General features: G+C 39.6%; 1 protein-coding gene across 1 annotated transcript in view; it reads left to right on the top strand.

Moving 5' to 3' along the window:
* The window catches only part of TBC1D9 (TBC1 domain family member 9), a 58,047-nt gene extending 43,388 nt beyond the window's left edge, over positions 1-14,659 (top strand). Inside the window, exons 17-21 of the mRNA XM_082257453.1 lie at positions 6,196-6,261; positions 6,792-6,878; positions 11,933-12,007; positions 12,096-12,196; positions 13,932-14,659. Of these exons, the coding sequence (XP_082113579.1) occupies positions 6,196-6,261; positions 6,792-6,878; positions 11,933-12,007; positions 12,096-12,196; positions 13,932-14,624 (1,022 nt within the window). The 3' untranslated portion in view covers positions 14,625-14,659. The remainder of the gene's footprint in view (positions 1-6,195; positions 6,262-6,791; positions 6,879-11,932; positions 12,008-12,095; positions 12,197-13,931) is intronic.
* The last annotated feature ends 434 nt before the right edge of the window (positions 14,660-15,093 follow it).

Below are 15,093 nucleotides of genomic sequence, written 5' to 3'. Positions count from 1 at the left end.
CATGCAGCCACAGGGGTTCCAAAGCTCCAGCAGGTAGGTGGACTGACTGCGTCTCCAGCTGCACTGTAAAGACGACAGCTGGTAGAATCCTATGGTGATGTCAGGAGGGGATAAGCATAACGCGTTTCAAGGGACATGGCCCTCTTTATCAAATGCAAAGGGAAAGCCAGAAACGAAAGGTTTAAACAGCCAGTGGGGCAGGCAAGGGGGAGGAGAAGGGGAGGGGGAAAGCCCAGAAACCAAGCTGCTGCATTCTCGGCAATGTCACAATAGTAAAATACACAGGCACATTATGGTAGGCAATCTACTAAGCGTAATTGGAAAAATTGGCATGAAACTTGTAACATTTCTAAACTAGAATACTATAATAACAAATATAAAAGAGAACAAGGATAAAAGGACATATGTTTTATAAAATATTAAAAATATGATATAGTGAGCAAATATATATTAATGAATGTGGAAGAGAGTACAAGGGGACCTCTTAGGTGTGAATACTATGCATAACATTCATACTACATGGTCTGAAGAGGGAAGGGAGGGGGGAGAAAGACAATGGGGAATTACACAATCAAAAAAATAAATGTAAATTCTTTCCCCTAAAACACATGGGATTTGCATTAAGGCTAAATAACTAATACAATTATCAGAAAAAGGGTGGGAAGGGAATTGTTGTAGTGCAGTAAGAAAATATGACAGCTACAATAAAATAAAAGCTTTAAAAACTATTTTTAAAAAAAGTTATATAAAAAATTACACCTACAACCTCTCATTCAAGCACCCTGGTAAAAAAGGTGTTAAGCTGGTATATCCAAAAAGTTTCCCTGCGGCAAAGAGTATGGTACCTCTCCACCACAGAGTCATGGGGGGGGATCTGCTTGAGGACCCAAACATGGAGACCCTCCATGGAGTCATTATGATTGAACTTGAAAAGTCAGGGGACACTATGATTCGTGTTTCCCTCTTCAATCAAACTCCTGTGCTTGCCAAATTGTGTCCGGGCTGTCCAAACTATCCAGCCCACATATAGGTGTTTGCAGGGACAGTAGAGGTAATAGATGACATGGTCCGCAGAGCAAGAGAAAAAGAAGAAAATGGGGTATACTCTGACATTACTGTCCTTTAAAACTTTTTTCCAATGGTCCACAAACTTACAAATTTTATTTCTTGCACTGGTACATGCCCACAATATTATAAAAGGTAGATAAGGAATGTTGAGATGTAGGTTTCTTGATAAGTGGTACTTTACTGGGGGCAATTTTGGTTTTTAATGTTAGGGGCTCTCTTATAAATAGACTTAGGTCTGCTGAGGAGAATGGGCCCCATCTTGGGGTCTTTAAGCGAAACCCCCCAATGCTGAACGAAAATCCTATCCATCTGTTTAAACTTGCTATGAAACTGAGAAATTAATTTTATGTCTGACTTTGTGGTCATCTCAGTTATAGAAGCCTAATGGGCCATACACACTATAAGATTTTCTGAAGACTTTTTCCTTTAGATTTACCAAAACCATATAATATGAGGTCAAACCTAAACACTTTCAATTTGTATGCAATCTGGCAGGCCCTTGTACTACATAGAAAAGGTAAATCTGAAGGAAAAAGTCTTCAGAAAATCTTGTAGTGTGTATGGCCCTTTAGTGCAAGTATTGGAACATTCCTGATAGGATTCTTCGACAAGAATCAAGTCCAATCCCTTGTCAAAGAATCTTTTCTTGAGGATTTGGACTTGGGAGGAGTAGTATTGATCCAGGGTGCAGTTCCTCCAGAGCTGGCTGAGCTGTCCCTTGAGGATGTTGTTTACCCACCTCAGGTAATGGCAACTCTGAACATGTAAGTAGGTAGGAATTTCCCAAGGTGGGCTTGAAATACAGTGCCTTGCGAAAGTATTCAGCCCCCTTGAACTTTGCGACCTTTTGCCACATTTCAGGCTTCAAACATAAAGATATAAAACTGTAATTTTTTTTGTGAAGAATCAACAAATGGGACACAATCACGAAGTGGAACAAATTTATTGGATATTTCAAACTTTTTTAACAAATAAAAAACTGAAAAATTGGGCGTGCAAAATTATTCAGCCCCCTTAAGTTAATACTTTGTAGCGCCACCTTTTGCTGCGATTACATCTGTAAGTCGCTTGGGGTATGTCTCTATCAGTTTTGAACATCGAGAGACTGAAATTTTTGCCCATTCCTTTTTGCAAAACAGCTCGAGCTCAGTGAGGTTGGATGGAGAGCGTTTGTGATCAGCAGTTTTCAGTTCTTTCCACAGATTCTTGATTGGATTCAGGTCTGGACTTTGACTTGGCCATTCTAACACCTGGATATGTTTATTTGTGAACCATTCCATGGTACATTTTGCTTTATGTTTTTGATCATTGTCTTGTTGGAAGACAAATCTCCGTCCCAGTCTCAGGTCTTTTGCAGACTCCATCAGGTTTTCTTCCAGAATGGTCCTGTATTTGGCTCCATCCATCTTCCCATCAATTTTAACCATCTTCCCTGTCCCTGCTGAAGAAAAGCTGGCCCAAACCATGATGCTACCACCACCATGTTTGACAGTGGGGATGGTGTGTTCAGGGTGATGAGCTGTATTGCTTTTACGCCAAACATAACGTTTTGCATTGTTGCCAAAAAGTTTGATTTTGGTTTCATCTGACCAGAGCACCTTCTTCCACATGTTTGGTGTGTCTCCCAGGTGGCTTGTGGCAAACTTTAAACAACACTTTTTATGGATATCTTTAAGAAATGGCTTTCTTCTTGCCACTCTTCCATAAAGGCCAGATTTGTGCAGTATACGACTGATTGTTGTCCTATGGACAGAGTCTCCCACCTCAGCTGTAGATCTCTGCAGTTCATCCAGAGTGATCATGGGCCTCTTGGCTGCATCTCTGATCAGTCTTCTCCTTGTATTAGCTGAAAGTTTAGAGGGACGCCAGGTCTTTGTAGATTTGCAGTGGTCTGATACTCCTTCCATTTCAATATTATCGCTTGCACATTGTTTAAAGCTTGGCAAATCTTTTTGTATCCAAATCCAGCTTTAAACTTCTCCACAACAGTATCTCGGACCTGCCTGGTGTGTTCCTTGTTCTTCATGATGCTCTCTGCGCTTTAAACGGACCTCTGAGACTATCACAGTGCAGGTGCATTTATACGGAGGCTTGATTACACACAGGGGGATTCTATGTATCATCATTAGTCATTTAGGTCAACATTGGATCATTCAGAGATCCTCACTGAACTTCTGGAGAGAGTTTGCTGCACTGAAAGTAAAGGGGCTGAATAATTTTGCACGCTCAATTTTTCTGTTTTTTATTTGTTAATAAAGTTTGAAATATCCAATAAATTTAGTTCCACTTCATTATTGTGTTGTTGATTCTTCACAAAAAATTACAGTTTTATATCTTTATGTTTGAAGCCTGAAATGTGGCAAAAGGTCGCAAAGTTCAAGGGGGGCCGAATACTTTCGCAAGGCACTGTAAGTTATAAAGTCAATGTTAAGCCTAGCACGCACGATGAGATTATCGGACAAATGACCATGCGTTTTTTTGGGGGCTTTTTTGCCTGCTAGTCTCTATATCAAAATCAAAGAGATTACTAAAGTATGCAAATTATCGTACAACAGAATAAAAATGCGGAAGTGATGTATTGCATTTTTGGACGAAAACTGTACTGGATAAAACAAAAATCCTACAATCTGGTATCGTACGAGAACATTTTTCGTGTTTGTCCCTTCGGATAATTTTGGACGAAAGCTGTGTACTAATGATCAGATTATCATAAGATTCCTTCAAAAGCGGTAATTTTTGGACGATTTTCTGATCCATGTGTGCTGGCAAGAATATACTGTTGGCAAGAATATACTGTAAGGGCTCTTTCACACGGCCGCTCCGTGTGAAAGCTCCGCTGTGGGACTTTTTTTTTTTTTTTTTTTTCACGGAGCGGATGACATTTGTGTCATCCGCTCCGTAAGTCCGCATATCATCCCATCCGTTTGCGGATGATATGTGGACATAATGTAAGTCTATGGGGATTGCGGATGTCAGCGGATGACAGCGCTGACATCCGATTTTCCTTCCTTTCCGTTTTTTGAACGGAGGAAAAATAGGGTTCTGTTCCGTTTCAAAAAACGGAACAGAACTGAAAGGAGGAAAATCGGATGTCAGCGGATGGTATTCCGCTGACATCCGCAATGCCATTGACTTACATTATGTCCGCAAAAAAATAGGATGATTTGCGGACACACGGAGCGGCCGTGTGAAAGAGCCCTTAGGAGGAGATAGCCTAGCCCTATACAAAGACTTTACTGTCTGTGTAAAGAAAGAGGCTGCTTTGCTGTCAATTTGTGGCCTGGCCTGTTTATTGTGAGCACATCCACATTTTTGTTCAATTTATCTTTCAGCACAATATTGGCCTAATATGCTTCAACCTGACATCAGTAGATATACATGCATCTCATATAAGCTTATTTACACATTGTTAAAGAAGAATATGTTCTGTATTAAAGAAGTGCTGCTTTAAGAGCTTATGGGCCCCAGTAATAGAAATCCAGGCTACATGCTCTTTTGAAAGAAGAAAAAAAAAAATATAATACTTAAAAAAAAAAAAAAAAAAATGTTGGCAGAACTGCTATTTAATTACATTTGAAATTACAAAACAAGACCAGAGTGAACCCTAGTGGGATCGTTGTGTAATTAGCATTAAAGGAAATCAGTACTCAGATGGCAGCTGCTATTGCTGACCACTACAAATGCTTAGAAACGTATGTGTTTGTAAAAGCATTTTACATTTTTGTGCTTTTTACCCAGCTTTGATTTTGAAGAGTAGGAGACTTTTGTTCACAGCTTTCTGCAATAAAAAAGCATCCATTAATTAATTTGAGCATAGTTTTGTATGTACTGTCACTATATTCCTGGTAAAACTAGTAAAACTGGAGCACTCAGAATCTGGTGCAGTTGTACATGGTAGCCAATCAGCTTCTAACTTCAGCTTGTTCAATAAAGCTTTGAAAATAAAACCTAGATGATGATTGGTTGCTATGCAAAGCTGCACCAAATTTTGCACTCTTCAGTTTTAGTAAATCTCTCCCATAGTAGAAAATTATACCATTTGAAAAAAAATCCTACAGAACTCAATTTAAAACACACCTAAAGGTTTGAGGGCCCATTCGCATCAATCCAATTCATTGCACTGTATTAAGCATGCTTTAACATGTGTCCAGTGTTGGGGTAGTTACTCAAAAAATGTAACTAGTTACTTCTGTAAATTGTAATGATTACTTTACTAGTTACTGCATTTGAAAAGTAACTTCACTACTTATTACTTTACTTTCCTCTTTCTTAATTGACCATGTAGAAGAAGATACATGACACTCTTTCTGCATAGAGTTTATTGTATAAACACAGGCTTTGGGAAACATGAGAACAAAACCTAAAAAAACAGAATAAAACATAAAGTGCAACAAAAATTCATAAACTTCATCCCTCTCTATTCTTCGAAATAACGATTGTATCGCACGGCTTGGGTAATGCAGGAAAGCGCGTTCCTATAGTCTAGTAAAGTAGTGTAGTTACCTCCCATAGCCTAGTAAAGTAGTGTAGTTACCAATATTAGTATTGTAACTAGTTACATTACTTAGTTACCAAAAAAAGTAATGTAGTTACTGTAATCAGTTACTTTGTAACTCGTTACCCCCAACACTGCATGTGTCACATCAAGGTAAGTCTGCTACCAACCTGCCATCACGGACTTGAAAAAAAAAAAAAAAAACCCATTTTTTTTAGAAGCAGCACTCCACAACGGTAATATTGTTGCATTGGTGTGCCATGAAAATGAATAGCACTGCAACGTGCTAATACACGCATGGTGCGTTACGGCATGGCAACCTATAGTTATGACTGGACCCTAATATTTTCCAAATAATTAACCTGCAACAAACAGGCAGCCATTGGAGTCAGAACTTCAAATCTTTATGCTTGGTAACCATTATTTGTAGTTTACCAAAATGTAGACTCTAAAAACAGTGCAGAGTAATTGAGCAGCACCCCCCCCCCCCCCCAACCCAATCCACACAATGCTAGGACTGCAATCCTGCACAACTCGGTGGAAGTGATTGGTTTTGATGTAGGCAATTTACAGCTGGTGACTCATTTTAAAAATTCTCAAATACACCTTTACATTTCTCCTTTAATGTTCAGGTGATGCCTGCCATGGGGACCTCACTGAAAAACTGAAACTAATATATAGGATGCACATACTGCCTGGTAAGCACCTTCAACATAATTGCAACCATTCTGCTACTTTTTCTGACTGTAACGTTTGCATTTATTTATAATAAAAATTATGCAGATCTGCATAACCCTGGTCAAAATAGGTAATCAGTATATCTCTAGTACTATTTAATTAGGCATTGTTATACCGTAGCAGTCCACCGCAGTCTTTTTTTTTTTTGTGAGTAATCTGCTGATATGGGAACACCTGCTTTTTATGCAGGAGAATAATTTCCAAATTATGCATTGGAAGTTTAAAGGTGGTTGGTGTTGCACAGAGAGACTTTTTATTTGGAGCTAAATCTGTATTAAGGTATTAATTAATGGTGACTATTTTTTTGCTGGATATTTTTACCAGCTTATGCAGCACCTTACTAATCAATGTATTCTTACCAAGAGCTGGAATTATTTGCCCGCGTTGGTGGCTGAAGAAGTGTAACTTTAGTGTATCTATGAAGATTCTTACTTTGCTCCTGCTCCTCATAATGGACACTTCATTAAGAGTGGTTGTATGTCCTTTTCAGACCTGTCATCTGACCAGGAAGAGCCGGATTCTGCTTTTGAGGCCACTCAATATTTTTTTGAAGATATCACCCCAGAATGTAGCCAAGGTAAGTTAATATCGTGTACATTGCCATCATGTACCAAACCTTAATGTAAATGCAAGCTGCTAGCTAAAAACAAATGATTACATATAACTTTTTGTTCACAATGACCTGTTAAGCTTGTTTGTGGTATGGCAAACAAATGCAAAGAGATTTCCAAGCTTAAACTTTCCGGCTACCAACCAAATTGACCTTTCTAACAATAGGCGTTAAGAACAGGGGTTTAATCTGCACACATTTTACAAATACATGCGTAAGCTACAGGCCCAGTCGAGGCACCCTGTTTTCTGTAGTCCCTAACTCGAACTTCTGTGAGTCTTCACAATGGGAGCTCCTGCATTTGCCTATTTGCCTGTAGCTTATGCATGTATTTGCAAATGTGTGCAGACTAAACCCCTGTTCTTAATGCATATTGTTAGACAGGTCAGTTTGGTTGGTCGCTGGTTGGTAAGTTGAGCTTGGAAATCTCTTTGTGTTTGTTTGACGTACATTGCCCTTCCAGTGCTCCTTGCTGCAAAGACCAGTTATAGGTGGGGCAATGGTCACATGTTTGTATATTGTTCGTGGTATGGGATATCCCAGCTTTCCTTGTTAAGCTTTTAAAAAAAAGAAGCTGAATTTCAATACAACATTGGAGACCATTATTTTAGACCTTTATAGCATTTCAAGTGTCTAACTTATTTGAAGAGAAAACTCCTAAGCGTGGACAAGGATAATAAACCCAGAGTTGCTAACTATTCCTCACTCTACCAAAATGACTGTTATTGCTGTCTGTCTGTATCCTTGATTTGTCCTAATGTCTTGTTCAAGTGACCAGAGAGGAAGGGGAAATAAAAACTTGGAGCTCAACTTTAAATCCTATATAATGAAAATATCCACCAGTCAAAAGAAAGCTGTTGCTTATCCAGTTATTAAATGGTCATGACCACAAATGGGCATTTATAAATCCCCGTTGAAAATGAAATACATGGGCTGCTGTTGATAATCCAACTTTAAATTGATAATTACTTGGCTGTCATACTGATTTATTAGCATATATTATGGAGATTTAAAATTCTGAGTTTCCTGCATGCGTGTTCCAGGTCAATAACTCAAGAAATGTTGACTCAAATGATCAGCATAACAAGTAAATTTTGTTTCCAAAAGGAGATTAGAAGCATGCTTCTTCTTGGGAATCAGGGTCCTCCACATTTATTGTATGCCTTTCCATTTTGGTATTCAGCTCTACTTTGTATGGTATCATAGTGCTGTTTCTGTTATTGAACCTCTTTATGTGCCTTTTATTGTTCTTTTTATGTGTGGCACTACTTATTGAATGGCAAACTGCACTGTTACATTCAGTTTTCTATAAACATTGAACGAGATTAGTTGGCATTGCTCCCAGCAAAAGTTTCCTTCAACGACCGTTCACATCCATGCATTTTAATGCATGTATACAGATTAACCTTTGTTAAAATAAGGGCTTATATCTGTGTGACCTCTTTTATAGCTCCTGTCTGTTTATAGCTGCGGTAACATCTGTTATTGACCATGAAAATGTATGTTACAAACGTGAGTCAACACCTGTTGACAATGCACATGGAAAGTTCCAAATCCAGCCTTAGACCTGGACAGCAAGACAAACCTAATGGCAATGCAATTAATAATATCGCCAGTAGAGGGAGCACAAATGATATCCTACATAACCAGTACAATCGATCAGCAATCCTTTACAGAGTTATTCTATCTTTACAGAATGCCAAATAGTGCTAGCTAACGGGTAGTCTAAATATTAAATGAAAATAAACAGTATTTGTGTGTGATTGGAAATGTAGTTCTATTCCAAGGCAAGAAATGTGTTGCTTTGAGGCCTACAAATAAACAAAATAAAAATAAATAACATCATACGGCAGGGGTCTTCAAACTTTCTAAACAAAGGGCCAGTTTACCGCCCTTCAGACTTTAGGAGGGCCAGACTGGGCCATTGGAAGTAGACATCTATGGAAAAAACAGTGCCCCATCTTTCGTGTCATTGGAAGGAATTGTGTCTCATCGTTGGTGTCATTGTGTGAAAGTGTGCCCCATCACTGGTGTCATTGGGAGGATATGTGCCCCTTCGTTGGTGTCATTGGAAGGAATTGTTCCTGTTCATTGGTGTCAGTGGAGGGGGGAGGGGGGATTTGTGCCCCTTCTTTCTTGTCAGTGGGGGGGAATTGTGCTCTATTATTGCTATCAGTGGATGAAATGGTGCCTCAAGGGCCAGATAAAAATAAGCAAAGGGCCCCATTCACAGTTTGAAGACCACTGCTATACGGTGTGGACACTTTATTGGGTACATCTAAATATCATATAAAAAGGGGTGCATGAGGTCAACACCAACATTTAGGTGTGCTTAGGGGTTTTTAAAGGGTATACCAAATGCCAAGAAAAAATTCTCATTTTTATTGCACCCAACACCTGCAGACAAGGCGGGTCCTGAGTTCATGATGTGTACTGACCCAACTGTCTGTATGGCAGCAAAAATTGAGATTTGTCAGAGAAAGCAACATTCTTCTAAACTACCAGATCAAGCATGGTTATCTGCTGCTGAAGCCTACCCATCCACTTTGAGGTTTATTGTGTTGTGGCCTTTCTGTCCGCTTAACCCCATTCACACTGGGGCGACGCTACTTGCCGGGGCAACCTCACAGGTCGCGGCGCGCAGCTCGCACCGCGACCTCGGAGCGGCCGGCACGGACTTCATATCATTGAAGTCAATGCAGGTCACTCTGGGTCGCCCCAAAGAAGCTCCGGACCCTTTTTCTAAGTTGGAGCGACTTGTGTCGCTCCTATTAGAACGGGTCCACAGCTTCTCTATGGCAGGCGACCTGTCAGGTGACCAGGTCGCCTGACAGGTCGCCCCAGTGTGAACGGGGTCTGATTACATTGTTTTGTTCATTGTCTGTCTTTTTTTTTCCTGCGCTATTATTCTCTGTTGATTTCTAGTCTATACTACGTGGAATGTTACTTTGATGGTGCATCTTTACTATTCTGATGTTTGCTTAACAACATCCAAACCCCTTGAACACGTGTATAGGCTTTCTTTTTCAATCATTTTATTTGTTTAAACAGAAAAGTAAGACAAAGCAGTAAGAGACGAGTATCTAGATACATAAATTCCAATATTGTGCACATTACATATACCAGGCAACTTATAAATGTTTTGAGTCTTGTTTCCAACTGTGTCATAAACATAGCAAGTATTTTGCTTTGGGGAATAGAAAGACCCATAAGGAGGCATACATATTGACCATTAACAATATAAATGAGCAATTTAAAGATTTTTCGAATTGGTCAAATATGTTTACGGTAGTAAGATGCAAATATCATGGGAGTGTATGGTCTACAAATAGCTGTATGAGGTTTATCAGCTACTGTATATTGTTGTAAAATTAAACGGGGAGGGGGTTAGGGGAAGTGTGAATGGGTATGAGGGAGGAGAAGAGATGACAAGGGAGCCCGGTACTATAGGATATAAGGTGAGCACGCTAGGTTACCCTGCCATAGAGTGTTTACACATAGGAGTGGGGGGGGGGGGGGTACAGAAAGCAACATCTTTTCGTCTTTGCCATCACGGTGGCTCATGAGTTGAGCTATTGGCGTTAGGTTGTCCCGATTTATTGTTTGTGACTTTGTATTTGCTAGAGAGCCTTGGAAATGAAGCCAGTGGGGCCAAGTGCGGTTAAATTTAGATTGAGTTATCATGCGCAACATTGATCAGTTCCTCCATTTCTGCTGTTTGTTTGACACAATAGTAGCAATCATTGATTGTAGGGGGAGTGGTGGTGCCTCATTTAGCGGGGATGCACCATTTGGCCACATTTACAAGATGGAGAGCTAACAATTTGTAGTATGTGGATTTTGGGGGAGAGGTATGATGCAGTAAGTACTGGGCTGGGGTGAAGTCACGTTTTAAGGTAGTTATCTTGATTGTGTCATCATGTATCGCGGTCCAGAACACCTGCAGTTTTGAGCAGGACCACAAGATGGCTAGCAAGGTACCCGCTTCAGATCCGCATCTCCAACAGAGAGGGGATGTCCAAGGTGAGAATTTGTGGATAAGTATGGGTGTCCTATACCAGCCTGAGAGTATTAAGTTATACTAACTAAGAGTTATAATCTAACTCCCGAACTGTGACATTCACTGAGCTCTTATGTGTCACTGAGCCCTTATGTGTATGAGTGAGAATGTTCTTCCAGCCATCATCTGTAAAATTGATTTCAAGTTGTTTTTCCTAGGTCCTTGACATTTTGTTGGCTTTCGGGTTGTTCTTAGATACCAGGAGGGCATATATTAAGGAAATCATGTGTTGTTGTTTCATACCATGTGTATAAGCTTTATTTAATAAGGCATCGCCACACGATTCACTGTTTGGCTACTTGTGATAGCAAGCAGGTATATAATTCAAAATGGGCACTGCGTGCATTCAATATAGTTGCAATAATATGTTTTAACAGGGAACACTCTGGAATGTGCCAAAAACTCATGGGAAGTCTCAGGCGGAAGTTGGCATTCTCTTAGCCCATTGCAGGTTGACCTAATTTCCCCAGTGTGTAAGCTTTAGGAATAATTTAATGGCCGCTTACATCCAAAGCTTCTCACACAAGTATTTTTTTTAATACTTTAAGAAGTACTTTGTATTTGTTTTAAATCCATCTGTACATTGCACTGTATTTGTAACTCTGATTTATGTTCTTTATTTGCTAATTTAGTTTCCATTGTGGCATATATATACATTTTATTAGGTATATGCTTTATCCTGTATTGTAAAAATATGAAGGTTGCATATGCTGACCTTTTCTTTAAAATACCCCAGTTGTCTGACTTCGCTGCTGGCTACAATACCATGTAAATCAGGAGCAAGATTCTGACTTTAATTGTAATGCAATGCTTGTTCCTGGCCAGTTTTAACTGTCAGACAACTAGCATTTTCAGAGAGAGGTCAAAAATAGCAGGCCACACATTTCTCACAGCCCAAATTTCCTTGCACGTTCTCAGGACCATCTAACAGATTTTCTTTTTTACATCTGTTGTCCTAAAGTCTCGGCACTTGATTCAAAATACAAGAAAAGGCCAGAAGAAGGATTTGTGGCGGTCAGTCTTAAAACCACTAAAGGTAGCACCAAGATATTACGATGTCTATGATAATACTACACTGATAGTAAGTAAGGTTTTACATGTGTTTTTTTATTTTATTTTAACAGTTAAGAGGACAAGCCAAGACAATCGGAATTATCTTCGTTTATGGGCACAAGAGAACCGGTCAAGACAAAAAGTTGCAAAGGAGTTGCCTAAATTAAAACAGGTAATATACGGATTTGTTATACTCATAGAGAATAAGGTTAAGGCCTGTACAAATTAGTGTTTTCTCAGCTCCTCTGAAGGCCTTTTTTCCTGGCAGGAAAAACGCTGCTTAATAAATGCAGTAAAAGCCACATTTTGCACATGTGTTTATGCATGTTTGCGCATTCTATTGGCCAGAATATTCATTTATACTGCTCAGTAGAATGTATTACCATGCATAAATGCCCAAAGCATTTAGATGCGTTTATGTAAGTTCCACTTTTTTTTTTTTCTACCCAAATGCTCCTTTCCAAATGTGGTGGTGGTGATTTTTTTTATTTCACCGTGTAAACTCCTATGTGTGCATGGGCGCATAGGCTAACATACAGGTGCATTCACAGGCTTAAAAAATGCCAAATGCCTGTAAAATTGGCCGTTTTTTTCTGCCTAGTGTGCATGAGGCCTATAGGATAAGAGAATAGAAGGAAGAGGAAAAGATTAATAAGCCCATACTAGCCCGAGGTTCTATTAGTCTGTGTACCCATGTTAACATCAGACACAAGGCAAGTTGGGAACTAATATTACAGGTTTTAAGTTGATGGTTGTGTTGTCTCTCTTCTATGCAACTGGTACTAAACATACAATCTGTTATTACCTGCAATTGACAGCTGCATAGAAAAGAGGACAAGCCACTGCACTTTACCCAGTATGTGTAAAATTCCCTAGGATTACCCATATAAATTGGACACAAAGTTTAAGACTTCTAGCTTTTTACTTGCAACTACCAACTCTTAAATTATGCTAACTACAAGATCCCTGGGAGATGAACAAATACCTTTTCAGGAGCTTCGAACTTTTACTTCCCACCAGATTTCTGATTACATGGCTGAGCTGCAGTCAGGTTCTGTGTGGGGCAGAGGCATTGATCATCTACCTGTGCAATAAACTAAAGCCCTGGCTAGTCCCAAAAGTAGAAATCCATTGGTAAGAAACAGATGGAAGTTCATGAAAGAGAAGTATTTGTACAGCTCTCAGAGGTTGTATTACTAGATTTGGTTAGGGGTTAGCAGAATGGAGAATAGCTATAGTCTTAGTTTTAAAGTGAGCCTTACATGAGAGAAATATGTCGGCTTCTGTTGTTGTAAGAGAATTGAGGGATGGCGCTCAGATGTGTATACTATAAACAAAACAATCCCAGTATGGACTCCAATAGATAGTCTCTTAAAAATTTATTGTAGATCCAATAATAAAACAATACAATACACAGACATTTAACAGTCCTACCGCTCCCAGAAGCCTCTGTGTCTCCTCACTAGTTGATATGTAGAGACCCTTGGTGGGCTCATGGGGACCTGATGATGAGCCTGGAGGGTCGTGGCTGGCAGATGAAACGACGGACCGGATCGACAGCGGGGGGGCTCAAACGGTCTAGTGTGCGGCCGCCTTACTAGACCGGAGCCTCAGTGTTACGCTCACTCAATGCCTGCCACTGTACCTGCAGATTGAAAGTTGCATGTAACAATAGGTCCCCTCAGTTAGGGAAAAAGATGCTAGTTATTAATAGGGGACTGTTCACTGCTGGATGGGTAGCATTGAAGGTAATGACTAGTATGTTGTCTGGGAACCAGTCCTAGTTCAAAAATGATATGTTATGGACATGGTTAAATATTTTCGTTTTTTTTTTTTTTAAAAGCCATAACATATGAATGTTCTATTTTCATATTGAATACTTTTTAAGAAGTCTTATTGTCTTCTAGGGCCAGTTTATTGAACTGTGTAAAACGATGTACAATATGTTCAGTGAAGACCCTTGTGAGCAAGAACTGTATCATGCCACTGCTGCAGTCACCAGCTTGTTGCTTGAGATTGGAGAGGTGGGCAAGCTTTTCTCTGCCCAGGTTCCAGAAGAGACACTCAATCAAAGCACCAAGGAGACTCCAAGCAAAATCGGTGAGAAGAAACCTGTGCAGATATGCCAATATGTTCAGGAGGGAGTTTTCTCCAACAGCCCGATATCCAGTGACAATGCAGAAGAACAAATGGAGGAAGTTAAGCTAGAAGACTCCTCTCCAAGAGACAATGGGGCCTGCTCATCTATGCTGATATCAGATGATGACACTAAAGACGATAGCTCAATGTCATCCTACTCTGTACTGAGTGCTGGATCCCATGAAGATGACAAACTGCAGTGTGAAGACATTGGTGATGACACCATTCTTGTGCGTAGTCACCATCAAGCTTCTTTGCCATCAAGCACAAGTCTAGACCAAGACTGGGCCATAACCTTTGAGCAGTTCCTTGCCTCTCTCTTGACAGAGCCAGCCCTGGTGAGATACTTTGACAAGCCAATGTCCATGATGGCAAGGATCACCAATGCTAAAAATGTCCGAATGATGGGGAAAACTTTACCATCTACAAGTGACTATGACATTCCAACTATTTCCGGATAGAGCTGACCATGAAATGACTTTTTTATTTGACTGAATGAAAACAAAAAAATGCTCTTTTAATCTTTTCGATAAAAAATGCACAACTCCCCTAACTTTAAATATATGACCTATTAGTATAATACAGATTTTAAACCAACATTTTTAAAGACCTACTACCATAGTACAGGCACGGGGGGAGCTATTTTAAAAGAGGGATTTTAAATAACATATATATAAAATAATATATCACCGTACAATATAAAATGTATTATTTGTCCTCTAGATATAAAGAACTTCTTGTCGAAGCAGAACATCATGTTGGTAATTGAGTAAAGAAGTGCAAAGAGCGATGACAAGATGCAAAGTGCAATAGCCTGTAATGACCAATTGGAATTTTGTTTGCTAGTCACATAAAAAAGAATCCTCATTGGTCTTAATGGGTTAGTGTGTTACAATTGCTTTTTATACTTCCTTATTAAATAAGCCTGAT

This window comes from Pelophylax lessonae (genome assembly GCF_965119305.1).
Source record: "Pelophylax lessonae genome assembly, chromosome: 1".
NCBI lineage: Eukaryota > Metazoa > Chordata > Amphibia > Anura > Ranidae > Pelophylax > Pelophylax lessonae.
Note: the sequence above shows the minus strand (reverse complement) of the source record. Positions and strands in the feature narration are given on the sequence as shown.